The sequence below is a fragment of the Prionailurus viverrinus genome, chromosome B3 (assembly GCF_022837055.1).
Source record: "Prionailurus viverrinus isolate Anna chromosome B3, UM_Priviv_1.0, whole genome shotgun sequence".
NCBI classification, from domain to species: domain Eukaryota; kingdom Metazoa; phylum Chordata; class Mammalia; order Carnivora; family Felidae; genus Prionailurus; species Prionailurus viverrinus.
This window is the reverse complement of record NC_062566.1, coordinates 63895419-63921810: the sequence shown is the minus strand read 5'-3', so window position 1 is coordinate 63921810 and position 26392 is coordinate 63895419. Positions and strand designations below refer to the sequence as shown.

At 39.1% G+C, this 26392-nt stretch overlaps 1 protein-coding gene across 2 annotated transcripts in view; it reads left to right on the top strand.

Moving 5' to 3' along the window:
• The window catches only part of FMN1 (formin 1), a 422489-nt gene that overhangs the window by 255179 nt on the left and 140918 nt on the right, over positions 1 to 26392 (top strand). For both annotated transcript variants that reach the window (XM_047863846.1, XM_047863848.1), the window contains one exon: positions 14286 to 14373. In XM_047863846.1, the coding sequence (XP_047719802.1) occupies positions 14286 to 14373 (88 nt within the window). The remainder of the gene's footprint in view (positions 1 to 14285; positions 14374 to 26392) is intronic.

The following is a 26392-nucleotide window of genomic DNA, read 5'->3' as shown; positions in this document are numbered from 1 at the left end:
GAGGAATGAGAAATGGATATAGAGAGTAGTCCCAGAATAGGAATAGGATGAAAAGTTCAGGTTGTGTTTGCAATTAGCTGAGGTATGACTGTGTTTTATGTGTTTGATGATAGAAAATGGCTATAAATATACGTGTTCTGTATGAAGACACTCTTAATAGTTTTTTAAAGTATGAACTTCCTTGTAAAGTAAGGTCCGTCTTTAATTTCTGGGCTTGCCCAAAGGCAGAAGGTTAAGTTAAGCAGCATTTGCAAGTTTCTTCAATGCTAATGGTAAATGATCCCCAAACCCACTTCAACTAGTGTATGGACTGAATGAACAAACTTTTGCAAGTACTCATACTCTCTTGTAAATTTTTTCTAAAGTATCTATCTTTTTTTTTTTAATTTTTTTTTCAACGTTTATTTATTTTTGGGACAGAGAGAGACAGAGCATGAACGGGGGAGGGGCAGAGAGGGAGGGAGACACAGAATCGGAAACAGGCTCCAGGCTCTGAGCCATCAGCCCAGAGCCTGACGCGGGGCTCGAACTCACGGACCGCGAGATCGTGACCTGGCTGAAGTCAGATGCTTAACCGACTGCGCCACCCAGGCGCCCCTAAAGTATCTATCTTGAACAGCATGGGGTGGGCACTTTTTTCCTAAGAGCCTACATGGAAAGAAGTCACATTGAGAGCTTCAAGGCATAATGCTGTCTACTGGCTCCACATAAACTTGGAAAACCATTTGTTTGACATTCACATTATGAAGCTATGGGCTAATAAAATTAGGAAGCTGACCAATATCCAGTAATCAAATGCAGTGGATTGGCTTCAAGGTCTTCAATAGTGTGAAAGCCCCTCTGCTTGCTGGTCTTAATGCCTGGAAGAACCTTTACCCCAGTGGTCATACAGGATGGAAAGAGCCCCCTTCTATAATGGCTAAGCGGAACACAAGTTACACATACGTGGACCTTGAGAAACTTAACAGAAGACCATGGGGGAAGGGAAGGGGAAAAAATAGTTTCAAACAAAAAGGGAGGCAAACCATAAGAGACTCTTAAATACAGAGAAAAAACTGAGGGTTGATGGGGGTGGGGCAGGGGAAAGGGGAAATTGGGTGATGGGCATTGAGGAGGGCACTTGTTAGGATCAGCACTGGGTGTTCTATGTAAGCGATGAATTATAGGAATCTACCTCCAAAACCAAGAGCACGCTACATACACTGTATGTTAGCTAACTTGACAATAAATTCTATTAAAGGAGAAAAAAGAGAAGAACATGAATTATAGTGTCATTTGGGGCTCATGGTCTACAGAGTTTATCATCTCTCTCTTTTTTTTAACATTTTAAATTTATTTTTGAGAGACCAAGACAGAGCACGAGTAGGGGATGGGCAGAGAGAGAAGAAGACACAGAACCTGAAGCAGGCTCCAGGCTCTGAACTGTCAGCATAGAACCCGTCGCGGGGCTCGAACCCATGAAGTATGAGATCATGACCTGAGCCGAAGTCAGACGATTAACCAACTGAACTACCCACATGCCCTAGAGCTTATCATTTCTTAAATCTCCTTCACAGAGAAGTTTTCTGAACATGAGACCTGGAGTTTTGTTTCAGGAAAAGAGCACTGAATGTAACTTTGGCGAATGGTTTCAAGTTACCCAGAGGAAGATTGTGCCCCAAACAGCCATCTCCTTCAAAACCCCCATTTTCAGTGAGTCCTGACATTTTTAAGGATCATATACAAAGCACAATTAGAATCTCTTTATGTTCACTGATCCCTGTAAATAACCCCCTTGTTTCAGACTTATTTATATGTGTTTCCCCTTCTAACTAGTCTTTGAACTCCCACTGAACAAGGATATATACATACATATTATTTACACCCCTTGCAGCACACCATCATAGGAGTTTCCATGTTGTGAGTTTTGTTGCATTAGACTGACTACATTTCTGCATCAATGTAAGGATGAATCAGGGAAGGTCTAGAAATAGAAGGCTGGTCTCCTGACTTTTTTCATGACAACTAGTCACCAGACTGTGATGCTGATGACTTTTCAGAGTTGGCCAAGAGGCCATGGCGGCTCAGTGTGCTAATGCTAAAAGAGGAAAGGACCATTGTATTTATGGCTGTAGTTATTAGCTGTGTTTGTATTTTTACTTAGATTGTCATGTTGCTGTGAATCTTTGACTGGGGCCAGACAACTTTAAAAAAAAATGTTAAAATGGCACAGGATAGTAACAAGTAAAAAGGCTTAAAGAAATGAGTGGTGCTGATTAATTATTTAATTAATAAATAGTTCGATGAAACTTTTAAATTTTTTTTTTCAACATTTATTTATTTTTGGGACAGAGAGAGACAGAGCATGAACGGGGGAGGGGCAGAGAGAGAGGGAGACACAGAATCCGAAGCAGGCTCCAGGCTCTGAGCCATCAGTCCAGAGCCCGACGCGGGGCTCGAACTCCCGGACCTCGAGATCGTGACCTGGCCGAAGTCGGACGCTTAACCGACTGCGCCACCCAGGCGCCCCTCGATGAAACTTTTAAATCCTTTAGCTATTCTTTTAATGCATCAGTTACATTTCCTATTATAGAAAGGGCAGACAATTAGATATCTGACAAAAGACACGAGACGTAGGGTTCTAAAAATTTTCCTGATAATCATTATGGTCACCAGTCCACACTTTTCATTAATGCAAATATGGAAGGTGTAGATGATTTTGATTTCTTCCAAGCCCCGAATATATTAGAGAAGCTAGTGGATAGGGGAGAATAAATACCCAATATTACTTCATCTTCTTTTCATGTATTCTTTCTCTTCAGAGAAGTTTTTTAAAGTTTATTATTTTGAGAGACAGTGTGTGTGCATGTGCATGAACAGGGGAGGGGCAGAGAGAGGGAGAGAGAGAATCCCAAGCAGGCTCCACACCATCAGCACAGAGCCTGACAAAGGGTTTGAACTCATGAATTGTGAGATCATGACCTGAGCCAAAACCAAGAGCCAGAGGCTTAATCAACCGAGCCACCCAGACACCCTTCTTCAAAGAAGAAGTTTTGAAGTTCACTTTATCTATCTAGAAGTTACCTTACCAAGAATGCATATAATGCAATATAAGAAAAACAAGGGGAATTTTCAGTTAATAGAAGGTTCTGCATAAATTGGATCTGGTTATTTGAAACTTGTGCCTGATTCTTTTTTTTTTATTTATTTAAAAAACATTTTTTTTTAACGTTTATTTATTTTTGGGACAGAGAGAGACAAAGCATGACTGGGGAGGGGCAGAGAGAGAGGGAGACACAGAATCGGAAGCAGGCTCCAGGCTCTGAGCCATCAGCCCAGAGCCTGATGCGGGGCTCGAACTCACGGACCATGAGATCGTGACCTGAGCTGAAGTCGGATGCTTAACCGACTGAGCCACCCAGGCGCCCCAAAACTTGTGCATGATTCTAAAAAATTATTTTTAAAAATGTAATTATTGGTTGATAACAAGATGATCTTCTCTTTTAAAAAATCTTCTGTTGTGTTATAAATCTTTGTCTTCTTCCTTCTTCTCTTTGTTTATTCTCTCTACCAGTTTTCTTTATTCTTGTCTTCTTTCCTCCTTGCTGTTTTCTTCCTAGCCACTCTGCTATGAAAGCAAATGCCTCTAATAACAGGTGTAGATCTGGGTAAGGAGTTGTGAGATTTGATCACAAATATCAAAAAGGAAAATCAAGTACTGGGTGAGCAGAACAAAGTGTTCTTCTTTTTTTGTGCCTCTCGCTTTAATGCCCTAGCAGTGAGGCAACTACAGTTACTTCATAGGGCCTCTTGAGCATGAAGTATTGTTGTCCCTGGAAATCCATTGGGGGCCACTAAAGAAAACAAAGTTTACAGTATTCTGGTGTTCATTGCCCCCCAATTCACAACCGCCCATTTGGATTGGCCTGTGTGCAGAGCTAGCACGTACCTACGGCTTACTAAAGGTACAATAAAAGGTAATTCTCATCTTCCTTCTTCTCTTTGAAGATGCCCCCTTCCCACAGCAATCTCTGTGTAAACCTCTTTGTCCTTGCTATTCAGCTAGGTGCTTATTTAAATTTCTTTGCATTGTACCAGCCTAATAGATCTACTAATTGGAAAACATACTAAAAACGATACAAAGAAAATCCACAAGAACATGTGACTGGTAACCAAATGTTTAACCTTGCTACGAAATCATTAGAAATGTAGACTAGTGCAGGGTGCCTGGATGGCTCAGTCAGTTAAGCATCTGACTTCGGCTCAGGTCACGATCTCACAATTCATGAGTTCAAGCCCCACATTGGGCTTTCTGTTGTCAACATGGAGCCTGCTTTGGATCTTCTCCCCTTTCCCTTGCCACTCCTCCCCCACCCCCACTTCTCTCTCCCTGTCCCCCCTCCCTCCCAAAAGTAAATAAACATTAAAAAATTTTTTAAGAAATGTAGACTAGTGAAAAAACATTTTACCTGCCCTGTTGGCCAAAAAATTTTAAATTGGTAATACCCAGAGGGTGAGAGAATAGTGTAAATTGGTATCCCCTATTAGAAATAGTTTGGCACTGTCTGTCAAAATTCAAAATGAACATATTGTTTGAATAACTTCTGTAAATCTATTCTATAGAAATATAAGGTCAAGTGACTAAGAATATACCTGTGTGGTTGCTCATTGCAGTATTGTAAATAACTGGCAAGTTTTGGAAAATTCCTAAGTGTCCATCAGTAGAGGAATACTTAAATTAAGTGTCATACTTAAAGTGGCCCTGCCTCTATTGACATGGAATGTATCTGTATAATTAAAAAACTTATACAGAACCAGAGGGAAAAGTTGCAGAACAAAATGTACTGCCTGTCATTTTTATAAAGATAAAACCCTCCACACATGTGGGCACGCATACATGTTTAGATCTGGAAGAAGACAAGCCCCCATTACTAGTGGTGCTAACTGAGCAGTGGAATTGAGAGATGAGAGAATTTCACCTTCTACTTTTTTTTTTGGTCTTCTTTACAGTTTATATTTTATTACAATAAGCACTTGGTTTTGTAACTAAAAGTAGTAAACTCAGAAAAATAAAACAGACAAAAAAATAACAGAACAAATATTTCTGTAAACTTGACAATTCTCCAAAGACAGAACTCAGTCCCAAGCTCAGTACCTGGCAAATGGGAGTCATTTGATATATGTGTTAAACGAAGGAGCCCTTGCTTATTCCAGTCTCTTTTCCCATGATCATGTTGGCCAAGACTTGGGCAGAAGCTTGTAAAATATGACCTGAAAACCCACAGAGAGTTTCTCTTCCTTTTTCTTACTCCTCCCTGTCCTCAACACCATCCCTCACATCCTGCTCAGCCCTGTTGTTAACCAATTTCAGGAAGATAAGAATATATACTGAAGTCTTGGGCCAGCCTTCTTAGTCAACTGAACTTTCACTTGGTCTGTTTATTAATGTAATGGGTTCCTCCATGAGTTTCCTTTTATTCATTTTTTTTTAATTTTTTTTTTCAACTTTTATTTATTTTTGGGACAGAGAGAGACAGAGCATGAATGGGGGAGGGGCAGAGAGAGAGGGAGACACAGAATCCGAAGCGGGCTCCAGGCTCTGAGCCATCAGCCCAGAGCCTGACGCGGGGCTCGAACTCACGGACTGCGAGATCGTGACCTGGCTGAAGTCGGACGCTTAACCGACTGTGCCACCCAGGCGCCCCTCCTTTTATTCATTTTACATATTGGACTTAAGGATATTTTAAAGTATATATTCTGCTCTTTTTCTTAACCCTCTCTTCTAATTTTTTCCTTCTAATTTGTTTGGTATTGTTCTCCACTTCCTAACTCCAAAATGTATTACACACTACAGTATTTGAAACAGTATTGATATCAAAGCAGACATATAGACCAGTGGAAAAGAATAGAGAGCCCCAAAATAAACCCATGCGTATATGGTCACATGATCTCCAACAAGGATGCCAAGACCACAAAACAAAGCTAAGATGGGCTCCTGAAAAAACAAAACAAAACAAAACCCACATATCCATATGCAAAAGCATGAAATTGGATCCTTACAGCATAAACAGAAATCAACACAAAATGGATTAAAGACTTAAATGTAAGATCTGAAACTATAAAATTCATAGAAGAAAACATAAGGGGAAAAGCTTCATAATATTGGTCTTGGAATTATTTTCTGGATATGACACCAAAGGATAGGCAACAGAAGCAAAAATAGACAAGTGGGACTACATCAAACTGAAAAGCTTCTGCATAACAAAGGAAGCAATCAGAAGAATGTAAAGGACCTATGGAATGGGAGAAAACACATGTAAACCATATATCTAATGAGCTATTAATAACCCAAAACCTATAAGGAATGCCTACAACTCCATAAAAAAGAATCCCAATTGAAAAATGGGCAAAGGATTTAGACATTTCTCCACAAAAGACCTACAAATGGCCAACAGGTGTACGAAAAAATGTTCAACATCACTAATCATCAGGGAAATGCAAATCAACACCACAATGAGGTATCACCTCACATCTGTTAGAATAGCTATACTTTTTTAAAAAGGCGGGGGGAGAAAGAACAAGTGTTGGTGAAGATGTAGAAAAAGTGGAACTCCTGTGCATTTTGGGTGGGAATGTAAAATGGTGCAGCTACTATGAAAAACAGTGTGGAGTTTCCTCACAAAAATTAAAAAGAAAACCACCACATGATCTGGCAGCCTCACTGCTGGGTATTTATCCAAAAGAATTGAAAACAGGGTCTCAAAGAGATAACTGCACACCCATGTTCACTGCAGCAGTATTCACAATAGCCAAGAGATGGAAATAACCTAAATGCCCACTGATGGATGAATGGATAAAAGCAGTGTGATATGTGTCTGTGTGTGTGTGTGTGTGTGTGTGTGTAGGGTTGTGTGTATATGCACACACACACACACAATGGCATATTATTCAGCCTTAAGGAAATTATGTCACATGCTATAGAATGAATGAACTTTGAGAAAATTATGCTAAGTGAAATCAGTTAGTCACAGAAGGACAAGTACTGCATGATTCCACTTATATGAGGTATCTAAAGTAGTCAAACTCATAGAAGTAGAAAGTAGAAGCAGAAAACTGCCCCAGAGGCTGTGGGGCAGGGGAGGAGGGGTGGAGAAGGAAATGGGGAGTCGAGTTTTTATTATACAGTATGAAAAATCCTAGATATCTGCTGTACAACAGTGTGATATAGTTAACAATACTATTAAATGTTTAAGAATTTAATGAGGTAGATTTCATGTTATTTTTTTAAATTATTGTTATTGTTGTTATTATTATTATTATATCTTTTAATCCATGAAGGAAGGAAAAGGAAAGAAAGGAAGATACTAAAAGGGCTTAAGACATACATCCATTCAGTGTCCATTTTGTTCTCACCATTTTGGCTGTTTTTGAGAAGCCTTGCATATTCCACAATTAACGAGGGACTACATAGAAACTTAGAGGTATATTTTTTAAAGCTCTAGTCAGAGATAGGCAGGGAATTTCACACAAACAGGGAAGAGAATACAAATGCTCTGACTTTACTACTGGCCATCTCCCAGGCAGCACTGCATTTCAGACAGGTCTTAAAGTTGTAGTCTGGCTAAAGATAACAAATACTCTCTTTTCAAACACCTGCCATGCTGAGACATCAGACAAAATTGCAAGAATGGCTGACTATGGTGAGATCCTTTCGATATTTCAGCCTGGTTGAACACTGAAGGGATGGATATGCTTGTTTTTCCCAGTGACAGGCAATCTCAATGTCAGTCCTTTCCTCTCTCTCTATCTCTCCCTCAGTTCCCTTCTGATTACTCTCTTGCCTTCTTTTAATTAGCTATTAAAAGAACTTGCATCTAAGCCTTCTCTTGCTTGTAGGTAGAATGTGTTACTTACTCCTGCTTTTCAGAACCTGAACTGGATAGCTTGATGAATGTTTGCTTGAAGAAATTTTTGCTACCTATTTGTGATCTTGTCATAAATTTGATTTCCATGCCTATCTTCTTGACATCAGTGTGTATTCCATGGCCAAGGTTTTATCAGTTACTATCCTGGACATTTAAGAATAAATCTTGTCAGGGGTCCCTGGGTGGCTCAGCTAGTTAAGCATCTGACTCAGGTCATGATCTCCTAGTTCGCGAGTTCGAGCCCTGCATCAGGCTCTCTGCTATCAGTGCAGAGCCCACTTTGGATCCTGTCTCTCTGTCTCTCTCCCTCTCTCTCAAAAATAAATGAACATTAATATATATATATATATATACATACAATATATACATATATTATATATACATATGTATGTATATATGTGTGTGTGTATATATATACGTATATATATACACATATATATATTAAATCCAGTCAGTTCCCAAAGCCTTGCTTCTTCAGAATTTTCTTTGCGACTAGTTCAGGTGATGTTTTATTTGCCTTTTTGGTTCTTTTCAGCAATTTTACCAAAGTGATTTTTATGGAGGTATAATTCACATACAACAAGCAGTTTTAGGTGTACAATATAATGATTCAATATCTGTACAGTTTGCAAATGATCACCACAATAAGTGTAGTTACCATCACCGTATAAATTTACAAAATATTTTTCTTGTGATGAGAATTTATAGGATTTACTCTTTCATAACCTTCAGGTATGTACTATACTATTATTGACTGTAGTCACCATGTTCTATATTACATCATGTACATACACATACATGCCATATATGTATATACTGTACAAGCCATTACATACATGGCTTATTTACTTTATAATTGGAAGTTTGTATCTCTTGACACTCTCACCCATTTTGCCTGCTCCTTCCAACCTTTCTCCCTTCTAACAAACACGATTCTTTTCTCTATCTATGAGTTTTGTTTTGTTTTTTAGATTCCACATGTAAATGAATTGATATGGTGTTTGTCTTTCTCTGTCTGGCTTATTTCACTTAATATAATACCCTCTATGTCCATCCATGGTGTCACACGTGGCAAGATCCCATTCTTTTTTATGACTGAACAATATTCCTGTGTGTGTGTGTGTGTGTGTGTGTGTGTCTTTATCTGTTCATCCATCAGTAGACACTTAAGTTGTTTCCATATCTTGGTAATTATAAATAATGCTGCAATGAAATGAGATGAATATATCTTTTCATATTACTGTTATCGTTTTCTTGGAATAAATACCTAGTAGTAGAATTGCTGGAATAAGATACATTGGTTTTAAACGACACATTAGACCAGGTGGACTTAACAGATGTCTATAGAACATTCCATCCAAAACCAACAGCATATACATTTTTTCAAGTGCACATGGTACATTCTTCAAAACAGATCACAATGTTAGGTTATAAAATAAATCTCAATAAATTTAAGAAGATTGAAATCCTATCAAGCATCTTTTTTCTGACCACAACGGTATGAGGGTAGAAATCAATGACAAGAAGTGGAAGAATCACAGATAAGTGGAGATTAAATGACATGCTGCTGAATAACCAGTGAGTCAATGAAGAAATCAAAGGAGAAATTTAAAAAAAAATACCCCGAGACAAATGAGAATAGGAATGCAACATACCAAAATCAGTGGGATGCAGCAAACGGAGTTCGAAGGGAAAAGTTCATAAAGGCACAGCTCCATCTCAAGAAACAAGTAAAATCTTCAGCAATCAAAATTCACGCCTGAAGGAACTAGAAAAAGAACAAACAATGCCTAAAGTTAGTAGAAAGAACAAAATAACAGAGGTCAGAGTAGAAGTAAATGAAATAGAGACTAAAAAGACAAAAGATCGATGAAATTAACAACTGGTTCTTTGAAAAGAAACATGACAAATCTTTAGCTAGACTCACCAAGAAAACAAGAGGGAGAGCTCAAATAAATTTAGAAATAAAAAAGAAGTTATAATTGATACCACAGAAGAACAAAGGAATATAAGAGACTACTATGAACAATTATATGCCAACAAGTTGTACATATCCATGACATGGATAAATCGCTAGAAAACCAATCTTCTAAGACTAAATCATAGTAAATCTGAACAGACTGGTTGCTAGTAAGGAGATTGAATGAGTAATCAAAAACCTACCAGTAACAAAAGCCCAAGACCAGATAGTGTCCCTAGGAATTCTATCAAACATTCAAAGAAGATTTAATACCTATATTTCTCAAACTCATCCGAAAAATTAGAGGAAGGGATGCTTCCAATCTCATTTTAAAAGGCCAGCGTTACCCTGATACTGAAACCAGACACGAGCACCACACCAAAAAGGAAAAGTACAAACCAATATCCCTGATGAACATAGATGCAAAAATTCATGACCAAATATTAGCAAACCAAATTCAGCAGCACATTAAAAGGATTATACATCATGATCAAGTGGGATTTATTCCAGGGATACAAGGATAGTTAAGTATCTGTAAATCAGTCAGTGTGATACATCTCATTAACAAAATGAAGAATAAAAATCATCATCTCAATAGATGCAGAAAAAGCACTTGACAGAATTCAACATCCATATATGATAAAAAAAAAAATGATCAACAAGCCCACAGCTAATATCATACTCAAGACTGAAAAGCTGAAAGCTTTTCCTCTAAGATCAGGATCAAGACAAGGATGCCTTCTCTTGCCACTTTTATTCAACATAGTACTGAGAACTAGCCAGAGTAATTAGGCAAGAAAAGAAATAAAAAGCAACTAGAAAGGAAAGGAGGAGGTAAGACTGTAACTATTTGCAAATAATGTGATTTTATATATAGAAAACCCTAAAGACTCCACCCAAAACTGTTAGAACTAATAAATGAATTCAGTAAAGTCTCAGGGTATAAAATAAATACACAAAAATCTGTTGCATTTCTACATACTAGCAGTGAGCAATCAGAGAAATTAAGAAAATAATCCCATTTATAATTATATCAAAAATAATAAAATATATAGGAATAAATTTAACCAAGGAGGTGACAGACCAATACACTGCAAAGTGTAAGACACTGATGAAAGAAATTAAAGGCACAATTGAATGTAAAGATATTCTGTGCTTATGGATTAGAAGAATTAATATTGTCAAAATGTCTGTACTACCCAAAGCAATCTACAGATTCAGTGCAATCCCTATCAAAATTTCAATGTCATTTTTTCACAGAAATAGAAAAAATAATCCTAAAATGTGTGTATAGAACCACAAAAGACCTCAAATAGCCAATGCAGTCTTGAGAAAGAAAAACAAAGCCGAAGTGATTTTTTTTTTTTTTTTTTTTTTTTAGATAACTCAACTCTACAGACTTCACAAGGGCAAGGACTTGATCTGTCTCAAGCACCTCCATATCCTCAGGGTCCAAAGCAGTGCCAGGCACATAGAATATATATATATTCTTGTGTGTGTAGATATATATTCGTGTGTGTATATATATATATATATATATATATACATATATATATATATATTCGTGTGTGTGTGTATATATATGTAGAGAGAGAGATGGGGGAGAGAGAGAGAGAGTATGTGCAGGGAAAAGGGGCAGAGAGAGAGAGAGAGAGAGAGAGAAAATCCCAAGCAGGCTTCAGGTTCAGCACAGAGCCTGACATGGGGCTCAATCCTACGACTCTGGGATCATGATCTGAGCTGAAATCAAGAGTTGATTGCTCAACCGACTGAGTGAGCCACCTAGGTGCCCACAAATCATTTCATGTTAAATTTGTGTTCTCAACCTAAGAAAAAGCCAGAAATTGCTTTAAAAAAATTTTTTTTTAACGTTTATTCATTTTTGAAGCAGAGAGAGACAGAGACAGAGCAGGAACAGGGGAGGGTCAGAGAGAGGGAGACACAAGTCTGAAACAGGCTCCAGGCTCTAAGCTGTCAGCACAGAGCCTGACGCAGGGCTCGAACCCATGGACCGCGAGATCATGACCTGAGCCAAAGCCGGCCGCTCAATGGACTGAGCCACCCAGGCGCCCCGAAATTGCTTTTTTAAACAAAATATTTGAGGGGCGCCTGGGTGGCTCAGTCGGTTAAGCGTCTGACTTCAGCTCAGGTCATGATCTCATGGCTCGTGACTTCAAGCCCTGTGTAGGGCTCTATGCTGATAGCTCAAAGCCTGCAGCCTGCTTTGGGTTCTGTGTCTTCCTCCTCTCTTTATGCCCATCCCCAGTGTGTGCTCTTTCTCTCTCTCTGTCAAGAATAAATAAACATGGGGCACCTGGACGGCTCAGTTGGTTAAGCCTCCGACTGGCTCAGGTCGTGATCTTGCTGTTTCTGAGTTAGAGCCCTGCATCAGGCTCTGTGCTGACAGCTTGGAGCCTGGAGCCTGCTTCGGATTCTGTGTCTCATTCTTTCTCTGCTCCTCCCTTGATTTTGCGCTCGCGCTCTCTCTCTCTCTCTCTCTCTCTCTCTCTCTCTCTCTCTCAAAAATGAATAGATATTTAGAAAAAAAATAAACATTAAAAAAGTTTTTTTAAAAAAATATTTGATTAGATATAATCTCTTTTGTTTTTGTATATAAAAAAAATAAAAAGACCAAGTACCTACCTTCCTAATTCCTTTAAAAAACTCTTGAAATTCTGTATCTCCCAGGAATCTTTCTCTAAGACTATTGAAATTATTAAACACATTGGACTGAAAAATCAAATTTCCTTTTATTTGGATAAAGTCTTGGTATTTACTATATTTTAGGTCTAATAGTTACATAAAAGTAGCCATTCTGAGAAGGGAGAGGAAATATGAGGTTTGGCAATAATTGATTGAGGATCAACTGATAAATCGGTAATTAGACAATCTTGGAACAAACTCCTTTTGTTCCTTATTGCTCAACCAGCAGATAACTCAGTCGGTCCAGGGCCAATATAAATGCAGGTGCTTGTTGCTGTCTGTGTCTTCATTATATTTTGGTAAATTTATACGTACCTAAGTGGGAGGGGAAACACAGCTGTTTCATTTAATTTGTATTTGGTCCAGCAAAGTGCATTAAAAAAAAACTTATGATTTGGTGATGTTTGGTGTGCATTTTCTATTGGTTTTTGTAGCTGTGTCACATGGGAGAAAAGATCTCCCGCCCCCCCCCCCCCCCCCCCGCCCGCCCCCTTAGTGGTGACTGTGTGATATGTTAGAAGGAACTGATTTGGCTGACTAGTTTTAAAGAAGACAAAACTATGAAGAGCTCTCTCTTCAGAATTGGCAGTGAGGTGTTTGGAGTTTATAAAAAGGGTGTAAAGTTTTGATATATATTATTATGAAAAAGCAATTTTAAGAAATTTAAAATTAAGGCTTAATGTACAAAGTATTACATTGTTTTAAATTTCATATATTGAAAAAATAAAAAGTAAAAATGTAGGAATAGTATGTAAATTAGTACAATGCAGGGAGAATTAAATAATGAACATAAAGCATTTATAAAAGTGTAAAAAAATAAAAATAAAGTGATTCTAAGAAAAAGTATTACATTGTTTATATTAAAAATAGCACAAGAAGAGGAAATTTTATTTAAATCTATGTTAAGAATATATTATACGAGGTGTTTTACAGATATTATGCAAGTTTTAGAATCAGTATAAAAAAAATGTAGTCAAGCCCTATCCCTGAGGAAGAAATTAAACTCCTCCTAGAGGGTAAGTCACTTTTCCAAGGCCATTATCACTTTTAAACAGCTAACCAGCTGATCTTCCCACTGAAATCCCACTTAAAATCCCACTGATCTTCCCTCTAAACCACTAGGCAGATGACACAGCCAAGAAGATTAAAGGCTATTGAAGTGACCTAGGAAGTTGCAATGTGGAAATATGCCAATGATAAGTAGAAAAGCTGGATATAAAATTACACATATATTGCAATAACAGTTTAGTTAATTAAGTGTTTGAATAAAAAGATCTGAGTATAATATAAAGATTTTAGCACTTGTGTTAGTCTAGCAGAATTTGGGGTGGTGTTTTTCCTTTATTTTCTAAAATAGCTATAGTTAGGGGCACCTGTGTACCCACTCTTGATTTAGGCTCAGGTCATGATCTCACAATTTGTGAGGTCTCAGGCTCCGCGCTGACAGTGAGGAGCTTACTTGGGATTCTCCTTCCTTCTCCCTCTTTCTCTGCCTCTCCCCCACTTCCACACATGTGCTCTCTCGCTCTCAAAATAAATAAATATTTTTTAAAAATCTACAGTTGTGGATAAGTCACTTTAGTATTAAAATCTTGTTAAAATAGAGTGTAGCATCAGTTTAATTCATCAAAGTATCTAAAAATCTTAATGTTTTTGGTATGATTCTGAAAGATTGCACAGTTATCTGAGTGTGTATTAACGTTGTTTTTAAATTCCAGATCATCAAGTTATTGGATGGAAAGCGATCTCAAACTGTGGGAATCTTGATATCTAGTTTGCATTTAGAAATGAAGGATATCCAGCAGGGTAAGTCTTCTCTGTTGCTTTTTTCCAGCTTTAAAATTTTTCAACATTTTATTGTGAAAAGTTTTAAATGTATAAATTATTAGAATGCCATATAATAAATCCCATTTACTCAGTACCCAGCTACAAAACTACCAGTTCATTCCTGTTTCATCTGAAGTACCCTCTCTCATCAGCTGGACTCTTGTAAAGTCATCCCAGCCATTTACAATTCATCTGTTAAAAATGTCAGAACACTGATAAAAGTTAAGAGATGCTTTTTCAAGCATAATTCTAGTGCCATTATCGTGCATTTAAAAACATTTATGATAATTTCTCAGTATTATCATATATGTAATTCTAATTTCCCTGATTCTATACATGCTAATTCATCCATTTGTTTACAATTGGTTTGAATGAGGACCCAGACAAATTTCATGCATTGCCTTTGCTGTGTCCCTCAGTTTTCTTTTAATCTAGAAGTTTCTGCACTCCATCGTATTTCTTTTTTTCCTTTGTAATTATTATTATTATTATTTTTTTAAGAAATCAGGTCATTTGTCCTGTGGACTTTCCCACATTTTAGATGTTCTGATTGCATTGCCGTGTTCTCATTTATTATATTTTTCTGTACCCATGTGGTTCCTGTAAATTGTTAGTTTGATCTAGAGACTTCATCTGAGTAGGGTGACACTCACTTCATGAGTGCTCTTGCATATTATATCAAGAAATACATAATATCTATTTGTTTATGTTGTTAGTGGATTTATGATTTCATTAGAAGTGCAAAATAATTATAATGCTAACTCCATCAATTCTTCATTAGCTGGAATACTTCTGTGGAGGAACACTTTTCATGCACTTGGCTACGTCATTGTTTTTTAATTCCTTCTTTTTTTTCAAATGGTATTATTTCAACTTAGTTATCTTTGGCATAATTTAAAATAGGACCTTTAAAAAGAGGAAATATTACTTCCATCTATTTTTCTTCGTCTTTAGAAAAGTAGACCAAAACCCATCTTACCTTTTTGAAATCTGTGTTTTGCATGTAAACAACACTCCCCTTTCTCAGTAATCATTTAAATGTAATCTTTATTTTGACATGTCATTGATAATATTTTCTGAATAGTAATCTCTCGTAGATGGTTTCAGTAGAATTTAGCATGGGTTTAGTGGTGGAGGCAATTTCAAACCACATTGTCCTTCAGGTTTCAGTCTTTGTTGCCTCACGTTTGTTTCACTCTGGTGCACCGCAGAAGGCTCCCAGAGGTCCCGAACCAAAAGACACTCAAAATATACACATGAGTTCTCCTCTCAAAGGAGTTTTGCTTTATTGCAAACATTAAAAATTCCACATAAAGCTAAAAATATTCTGAATTGGATGATAGTCATAGTATTCAAATGAACTGTTTGTAATATTTAAGCTTAATTAAGTAGAAATACATAAGTGTGAATATTAAACCTCAGAAAATGTTGCAGGAGTGGATTTGAATCTGGACAGGGGTAGCTAAAGGGGTCCACCATCACCATTAGAAAGGGATTCTTTAGTGATTTTAGGGGTTAGATCTTCTAGAAGAATTGAGTTTCATTTCAAACCAGGAAACTGTCATGCTAGTGAAAAAGTGGAACAGATAAATCAGCAGGAAAGTTTATAGCCGTTTGTCAAAGAGACTGAGTTTTTTATGTAGTCTGAATTTGGAAAGGAATTCTCCAGATTTAGCGGCAGAGTCTTATCCTCAACAACAGTATTCTTCCTAAGTTTGGTGACAATCAGTTCTGCTTGGTTTCATCATGATGATGTGTGGTGCTGTGGATATGAATCTTCACAATGGCGGCAGCACCTTAGACTTTATTCAGTTCTTTTTAGGCACATCCTGCTGTGGTATATCAGATGGCCGTATGATGAGAGTCATTCCAGCCATGTGGTATTCCATTTACCAACTCCGGACCATAAACCTTCTTTCCATGGCACTTCAGCCTTGTTGGAGTGAATGCTCATTGTGAGTTAGATAAGAGATGAGTTCACCCATACCTTTTCCAGTATTCTACTCTAGGTGAGAACATGCTTACCTGAAGCACTAGCAAACTTACATGTTAGTGTTAGAAATGTCACTTGTAGCATCATAGATTTCTAGCACTTGTGGGCACCATTTTAGTCCTTTCTCCTTTTTCAAGCATCTCCGTTCCCCACCACAGAGTTGGCTCCTAAGTTCTTAAAAAAAAAAAAAAAAAAAAATCACCTCTATTCCATGTCTTCATTTAGTAATGCATTCCAGATGAACATAACCCGAGCTTAATTTTTCTTTAGAACCATTTGACTGACACTGGCATCTGAAGGTCACTTAGGAGCCCGAGCTGTGTCAGTTACATTTCATTCTGAGTCTGTGTCTGGTCGTGAATGGAATGCACTTGGCCTTGTGTTGTCATCCTGATGAAAGGACTCCCTGTGCTGATGTTGGCCCACAATGCGTGTTTTAATGTGAGAGGGGCTGCAGTGAGATCTGATTGGGGCTGGCCAGCTGGCAGCCAGGCAAGGTCGCACAGCACATCAGCCCTGGTGAAATGACCACAATTAAGAGGCCATCCTTCAGCCTTTGGTCATATATTCATCTTTGTCAGTGCACAAAGACAGATGCACTAACTCGCATTTTCCAAACTCACAAGATGCTGATGTATAAACCAAAAAGTGAGAGGATACACTTAGAGAAAAGACTTTTCCTTTGTCATGATGAAAATGTTTCTCACCTCTGATCATTGTTACCTCCTTACCACTTGCCTCTCCTTGGCATTGTATCTTTGTTTATGCTTTCTCCCCTAACTGGGATCACAGGTTGGTCACCTTGATAATGGTTTAGGTGCATCCATTCACAATTACCTCCCATAGATGGATAATCCAGTATTTCCTGGTTCAAGTCTTAAAAAACAACCTTGTCTTCCTCATTTGTAAGGGTGGTTCCTTCTCTGTTGTCCAGTAGACACTGCCTTTGATACGTATTCAAGAAGTGGGATTTTGAGGCTCTGTACCTCCAGGTCTTACAGATAGCAAGTTTGCTCCTTTATGTCATGTTGTTTTTCTTTTCTAAGAATTTCTCTGATAATAAAGCTTTGTTTACAACTCATTGGGCTAATGTAGCACATATAAAATCATTCAATATTTAAAATTCTAAGTTAATTAAGAAAAATAGACCAAACCTTAGAATAGATGGAATCAGAATGTCATATATTCCTTTTGGTGCATTTGGGCAAAAACTTCCTTCCTTCCTTCCTTCCTTCCTACCTTCCTGCCTTCCTGCCTTCCTGCCTTCCTACCTTCCTACCTTCCTGCCTTCCTGCCTTCCTGCCTCCCCTCCCTCAGTAAACATGGATTGAATACCAGTTGTTGTTGTTGTTGTTGTTTAATATAATTTATTGTCAAATTGGCTTCCATACAACACCCAGGGCTCATCCTGACAAGTTGAATGCCAGTTTTGTATCAGGTACCATGACAGCCACAGCACACAAGATCCAGACTCGAACATTCTCAGGAGTGCATAGGATGGTGGGAGAGATGTGCATAGCAGCCCAAGTGGACAATAGAGCTGCTTACGAAATAACAGCGTAGCATCTGGACTCCTGTAAAACTCGAGCCTTAGTGGACAGAACAGTGGTCATCACACAGAGAAGGTTTTCCAACTAAGGAAAGAAGGCATGTGAGGAGGAGGTCCTGCTGGAATCTATGGATCCCATGTGAATGCGGGTTGTTTCAGGCCTTGGGGCTAGAAAGGCAAGCAGCGTCCAGAACAGGAGGAGCCCTGAATATCGTCATATCATCATGCAAAATTGAGATATTATCTCATCAGTAACAGGGAGACAGAATTTAAGAGTTTCAGTCCCGTGATCTAATTTTGAATACAGAACCACCTCTCAGGCTGTGGGAGATGGGCTTGCAAGGCCTTGCGTGCTGTGGCCTCAGCTGGTCCCTCTTACTTTCCTTGGCTGTTCTTGTTCCCTGCCTCACTGCACGCTAACCACAACAGAACTCTTTGATTGCTTAAAATGACCAAGTTCTTTTCTTCTTCTGTGTCTTTGAGGGCATAGCACTTTTTGAATGAGCCACATGGCACATTCCCTATGTTTGAAATGCTTTTCTGCCCCACCATAGCTAGCTTCTTTCCTTTGCTAGGTTTTGGCATATAGAATCTCCCTCAGAGACCCTCCCTTCAATTGAAGCTACCCTAAGTTATTTCTCTTATATTCTACACAGCTCTCATGACTTCATTTGTTCATTTACTGATGTTTTCATCTACATCTACCATCAGAGTGTAAGTTCTGAGATGGAGATTGCTCAGTGATGTGTCCCTAGCACCTTGCAAATGTGCCTGGCACCTGAATGATGATCATCCATCCAGTATCTACTGAATGGGTAAATAGAAATCATCCTGAAGGTGGATAAATCTGCTAGAAAGGGATTGTGGGGCTTCTGGGTGGCTCAGTCGGTTGAGCATCTGACTTGGGCTCAGGTCATGATCTCATAGGTTGTGAGTTCAAGCTCCACATCGGCCTCTGTGCTGACAGCTCAGAGCCTGGAGCCTGCTTTAGATTCTGTGTCTCCTGCTCTCTCCGCCCCTCCACTGCTCACACTCTCTCAAAAATAAATAAACATTAAAAAAATTTAAAAATCTGTTAGAAAAGGATTGTGATGATTGAGATAATAAATGGTGAAGGCCAGAACTAAGGGGTTCTCTATAGAAATGTATGGAGAGCACATACAAGGGCTCTTTGGAGAGAGAATTGCTTCATTTAGCCACATCAGAGGCAATTTGTGACAGAGAAGTCGTATATGTACATTGGATTTCTGGCTTCAACAGGAATGTATATAAGTACCAAAACATAAGCTGGAAATACAGAAGAAAAAGTATAGGTAGAAGCAGAAAGATCAATTCAGTTTTAGATGATCTGAGGCCGAAATGACTAGAGACATTGAAGCTATTGTGTTCACCTAGCGTCTGAAAAGTCTAGTCTGATGCTAAGTAGATAGGGCTATGTTGGAGATACGATGTCTCCAAAAAGGTAACCACCTTTATCACTTTCTCTCTACCCAAGATGGTATTGTACAGCTTGGAGAAAGCTGGGTCTCTAAACTGACTGAAGTTTAAAGCACTGCATGACTAAAAGCAGGACCTTGGTTGTGGAGGAAGAATGGCTTCAGGAGACTGACCATAATACCCACAGCACTTGTATTTGGTCCAGGAGAGACTCTGAATAAGTGATTTACTTCTTGCTGGCTTTCCATCTGCTAAACTGGATGACTTGTGTTTAGAAGCATTTTGGCATCCTTGGACGCAGTGACTGCCTACATGATTGCAAATTAGTGTTTTCATTCCACGTTAGTGATTTCCTCTCATTCTTTTCCCAGGGGAGATGGAAAATTGCTGTTGACTGTTCTTGACATAAACCTCTGTATGCCTTGCAACACACTAGGTGCCAGAAACCTCTTGGCATTCATTTGGAATTTCCCGTACACTCACAATTTATATTTATAATATTTAATCTAACATCAAAATAAAACATTGTTCAGTTCTTACCAGTCCAGAATCTCAGTTTGGGAATTCAGTTGCATCAAAGACTATCTTTCTGTTTACGAATCTCAAATCAAAATGTGGGAGGATGCCAGTTAGTTATATGCCCAGAATCTAAGACCCAGATCTGAGAATGCCCACTGGACTTTGCTCCCTTTTACCTATTAATTTCTAGAAATCTCTGTCCATGTTTATGCCAGGTGTCTAAAACATAATTTTACCAGGCATCTGAAATTCACCACGAATTGCCTAGGATTTTCCTGAGGAACATTCTAATTCTAGCCTGGAAGACCCTTTACTGAAAGCAGGTGGTCTCCAAATTTTTTATTGTGCACTCTACCAGTAAAAAGTTTCAGAACACACTTCTTAAGCTTTGTTTTCTAAAACATGTATCTCATATAAATGTGTGACAGAACTAATACCCACATTATAAAACAAATGCCAAAATGTGAATTAAGGTGATATTCATATTATTTTTAAATGGCTTGCTAATTTCTCTGGCTTTGGGTTCTCATTGGCTAATATTTCAAGGCTCAGTATAAAAATAGGGATGGACTCATTATTAACACTATTAATACACTATTAACAATAGTGTATTTAAACCCATGCTTCAAATAGTCCCTTGATAAATTCTCTTATAATATATGGGGGTCAGTGTCTTGGAAATCTGATTCAACTCTCCTTGCTTTTAACTCATTGCATGACTGGTGCAGAAATTGTACTGGCAGTCAGAGTGTCTGCTCTGCCATTTTCTTATTGTTGATGGATTATTTTGGGGGGTTTCTCTGCAGGAACCTTCTTTTTTTAAACTTTTTTTTTTTAACATTTATTCTTTTTTGAGAGACGGAGACAGAGTGTGAGCAGGGAAGGGGCAGAAAGAGGGGGAGACACAGAATGTGACGCAGGCTCCAGGCCCTGAGCTGTCAGCAAAGAGCCTGATGCAGGGCTCGAACTCACGAACTGTGAGATCATGACCTGGAGCCAAAGTCGGACCCTTAACCGACTAAGCCACCCAGGTGCCCCATCTGCAGGAACCTTCTGAAGCCAACTTGTTCATTTTGTCCAGTTTAGCTAAAATGAGATTGTAGAATCAGAATACTTCATTTAAGTGGGCCCCCCAAAACCACAGCATATTGAAAGTAAAAGAACAAGTAAGGATGCCACATAAGAAGGAGTTTACCCACCAAAGGTGACATGTGATCCCGAGCTGCGGACATACTGAATGAAGGTGCCAGGGTCAGTCAACTTACTGAATATTAAAAGACCTCAATTTTTAAAATGATCTCTGGGTGAATGGAAACCATAGCCCTAATACTTCCCTTCCCTTTCCCACCTTCTTCTTCCTCTGAGTCTGAAACACCTGAGCAGCAGGGTTCCCACCCACCCCTTTCTAAACCACTGTACATTCCTTCACTCACAGAGCTGAGTCCTGAAAGCAGAGGGTGGCATTTCTTTGTACTTTACCTTCAGGCAACTGGCTGAGACCATCCAATCTGCCCGGAATGTAATTTTGGCTTAAAAGAACCAGAACTAATGGAAGAACAGAAGCAGCTTAACCCAAACTGTTTCTCATTCCACTGCCCTACGGAGAATAGAATAGAGGAAGGAGGGGAGGTTTTGTGAATTCTGCGCCTGTGTCCTTCTTTGAGGTTTGAACCATGGACAATTTTAATTACACCTATAAAATGGTACCTTGGGCACCTTCGGGCATAGTACATGCCTGAACTTAGGTGAGAATTGGGAGTTTTGCTTTATAAGACTGAGTGATTTTGAGTTTTGGCAATAGACAAGTGTCCCTTTTGGGACAGTCCTTTCTTCTACCTCCCAGCCAGCTCCCGCTGACTATGTCATTTACACTTGCCTTCTCTTTCCATCAAAGCCCAAATTAAGGTCTGTACCAACTAGTATGACACATTAGCAGGCATTTGGTGATGTAGGTAAGACTGTAAGTATAGGCCCTTGATAGTTCTTGCTCTTTATGGGACTGGAGGCAAGTTTTGTTTGTGTTTCTTCATTCTTTGTGCCTTTTGCTGTTACTTTTAGTCTGTTCCAGCATGCGATTGTTAATATCTTTAAAAAAAAATAAGACTTTATATTACTCTAGCTTGTATTTTCTTTTTATATTTATATTTTCTCTTAAGACAATGCCTTTTCAATGCCTCATTTCTAGTTTTTAGAATTTTTTTGCTCTGACTTTGACTGCAATACTGATGATTTTGAATACTGCAAGTAGTTCACAATGATTGAAGTTAGACTGTTTTCTTATGCATATTGCGATAGCATATTAGGACTGTATTAAATATTAGTGATTATTAAATAATGATGAGTTTATGGTTGTGTGTAAGACACAAACGGAATTTTTGTAGCATGAGGCATATCTGGTTCCCACTGGGAGGCTGTTGATTAATGTAAAAAAAAAGCATGTAATGCCATTTAGAGACCACAGTGTTTGTGTAGACTGTTGTGGGGAGTTGGCTCACTGAGTTTTTGTTTGTTTTTTAAGATGGTAAGGATTTTAGGTGGAGGGATTATTTATAGCCTAACACTTATAAAGGATAAAAGAAGTATAATCCTAGTCCAGTAAATTTGATTATGGAACTGAGCTTGGGAAATCAAGCTGTCTGACCTCATGCCTTAGTTTCACCATGTGTAAAACTAGGTCCAGCAGCACCCACCTCACACAGTTACAGGTAAAACACTTAGAATAATGCCTGGTGCACAGGAAATTCCCGATAAATGCAGCTGTTCATTTATTAAGTATAACTGTTTAGGCAGTAAGGTCTGCCTAGACAGAGATTATTTTAAGCTTTAGTAATTGGTGCCTTTAGCATTTCATCTGGAAAGACGCATAGAGCTAGGCTTTGTGCGTCCCTATATCTGCCCAGGTGTGCCTGGTGCCAGAGGTGGAACGTAGTGGGCAGTAGGGAAAAGTGAGGCATATTGAGAAAAGGTTGTAGGAGATCTATGACCATGGCAAAGAGACCTGGTTACAGGCCTCTCAGTGGGGGCAGGCTCTCCCCCCGACTCCACACTTCAATCTGCCCGGCCCCCTTTTCACCTCTTGCCAAGTTTTATCCTGAATTTGGTCTTCCCTCTCCATGACGGCCTTGTCATTATGAGGTGAGCCTGTGGGGAGATGTTCCTGCTGGACCTTTCCTCAGCTCTCGGGTTCTACCCCTGCCTCATCCATGACCCCACATCCTTGCCTTTTCTTTGGTAGAGGTCAGGGTAGTTGGTTTGTGGGAGTTTTGAGGGGTCTGTTAGCTGAGAGTTTTAAAAACCCAATGCCTTCTATGATATGGTCCCCATTTCATTCTCTTTTCCTTACAAGTTGAATATTTATTAAGCCCTAGGAATATCAGTAATTTGGACCAAACAGCTAAGTTTTATGCTGGCCCTTTGGAAGTTAATGTTGTTAAGAAAATAATTTCTATTAGTAGAGTCAAATAATCCTATTAATCTTTGTTTTCGTGGGCTGAGAATAAATCTGCAAACAATTTGCAAACAATTATTAAACACCCACTTTGTGCAAGGTGTTCATGTCAACCACTTACTGAAGGAAATAGAACAAGGCATAAACTGGGCAGCATAGAGGTGATTTTTAAAATCAACATCAGCCAAATCCTAGTAAGCTACCCCAGCCCTATCTGTCTGTGGCATCTTCCACACCTTGGATGACCAGATTTACTTTGGCTAATCTAATAGACCGAGGCGTGTGCCTTTCCTACCTCAGTCTTCCATGTGTTTCTTGCCCAGAGGTGTTCCTTCTGTCAAAAAGAACAGCTCCTTTAAGTAACTGCTTGTGTTTTACTAATTAGAAGCCCTTCAAACAGCAAGCACAGTCATTTTTGGTTTATTTGGAAATGGTTGCACTCGGGGATAGAAAAGTGTTCGGGTTAAAAATGGCTAGAGGGCTGAGAGAATTCCTGCATGTTCTTTCTACTTACCCTGGTCTTGTGAAAAACCGCCTCCAAACTGGAGAGGGAATTTCCCTATCGTGTAAGACCCTGACCCTGTGCATGTGCCTGAAGCAGGCACATAGTTTTTATGTGTGCCTGTTAGTTTGAATCTGTGATACTGATCTGCTTTTTGTCCCTGCTGACGGTTATTATATCTTAATGGGCGAAACACTACTCTAATGATCCTTGTGTATATAATTCTTGGAGTACAGAGCAGGCACCGGAGGACCACATAAAAATGTTTGCCTCAATTTCCCTGCAAAAAAGGGGCCCAGAAACCAGACTTGACCAAGTAACAGATTTTTAAAGGTAAAGGAACCCAATAAAATTACCAGCTTTTCACAGCGTGTGTCTATTTCCTTTCGACATATTGTGAGGTGTAGGTGAAATATTCTAACTGAACTGACAGTGTGAGTGGGGATAACTAAGGAGAGAGGGAGATAAAAGTAGAAACCACCAGCAATGATTGATATTGCAGTAGCAGGGAGTTGTCGGGGTCTCCCCTTTGTGGATTTGACGCTTCACCTTTCTGACACCATTTGCAGGAGTTGTTGGTATAATGAGCCCAAAACAGATGGGAACAAAAGCTAGAATGACCCGGAATTACTGTATCAGGGCTTTGAGGCATGCTATAGAATTGTGTAGGCTGGTATTTCCTTATCCAGCTTATAAGATACAAAGTAGGGGTGTGTGTGTGTGTGTGAGAGAGAGAGAGAGAGAGAGAGAGAGAAAGAGAGAGCGCACATGCACACTACAGAGCGAGAAAGACAGAGTGTGGTTTTTAAAGTATAAAATGGAAAGAGTTATGTAATCCCAGGCAATTCCAAATATGTTTTAATCAATGACTGATTTCTTTCTGTATAGTAGTCATCAGTGAACTAATTAATGGGCTCATGTAATGGTTAGAAGTTTGATGATAAGTGCCTTCAAGAACAGACTCTTGGGGCATCTGGGTGGCTCAGTCGGTTGAGCATCCGACTTTGGCTTGGATCATGATCTTGTGGTTTATGGGTTCAAGCCCCACATAGGGCTTGCTGCTGTCAACCTGTCAGAGCACGGCCTGCTTCAGATCCTCTGTCCCCCTCTCTCTGCCCCTCCCCAATTTTTGCTCTCTCAAAAATATTAAAAAAAAAAGAATCAACTCTGTAATACAGTGTGCCAATATTTGTGGAATAGAATGATCAGTTATTGATTCCAGCCCTATGTAGGAACTTAAAATGTTTCTGGTGAATAGGAGGCAGAATCATGTGCACGAAAACAGCTCTTCTAGGAGTCCTAGTACCTATGCCCTTACTTTTTAGACCTTTGGCCAATAATCTAACCTTCACTGGCTACTCTGTAGTAGAGAAATGATAGAAATAATTTCCTTAAGCTCCTAGACTCAACCAGGATACCTCTTCAGAGTGCTTCTTCCACCTCTGAATTTTATTTTGTTTTTAAGACCCTTACATGGAAGAGAGAAAACCTCAGTGGAATACTTGGCATTTACCCCAAATTAATCTAATTCTTCCTTCATAACTAGTTTTCCTCTCCCCCATTTCTCCCCCAGGTCCATATCTAGCTCTTTTTTTTTTTAATTTTAAAAAATATCCATTTTTGAGAGAGACACAGAGCATGAGTGGGGGAGGGGCAGAGAGAGAGGGAGACACAGAGTCCAAAGCAGGTTCCAGGCTCTGAGCTGTCAGCACAGAGCCTGACACAGGGGTTGAACCCATGGACCGCGAGATCACGACATGAGCCAAAGTCGGATGCCTAACCGAATGAGCCGCCAGGCACCCCAGGCATATACAGCTCTTAAGCTCCTCTGCCTATTCCTGTGGGTGGCCCAAAGCCCTTCCTCCAATTGTAGATGTAGGGCCTCAGGTGGTTTTCACTCCAGCGTCCTCAGTCCTATAGCTACTTAGTTATGCCACTCGGTAGTGCTCTGTAGTGTCCTTCTCCTCTGTCCTGTGCTTTCTATCCACGGTATTTGCTACTTCTTGTTCACTGGAATAGATTTTAAACCAGTTTTTCCAAATTTTGACATGTCCTATAGAATATAACTGTTAGGTTTACTACACCACCCATAACTTCTCAGTGCCTCCATGCTGTGTATTGAGTGCCTTATAGGCTCTTCATCATGGCCTTCATCAGAATTCTACCAATCTTGCTCTAGACTAGAATTAACACTCTCTTCAACCCAAATGGAACTACCTGCCCTTGCCTGCATCTTCCATGAGCCTGTCTGCATCTGTTTCCTCCATGTGAAATGTCTCGCATCCTTCCAGTTGATGTTCACTGGAACTTGTTGTAAATTTACAGATTGTCATTGCTTGGAATGCATTTGGCTCAGTTAATGGTAATTCATAAATGGGTGTCTCAGGTATCTGCCTGAAGCAATATAACCATTGAATTATTACTCGTAACCTTTTCACCTAAGGTGATACTGCTGTTTAAAACATTTTTGGAGGTGAAGAATGAAGGGAAAGCTATTTTCCTTATTCTTTCCTTGAAAATGAGGCAAGTAACATATCTCCAGTGAGTGTG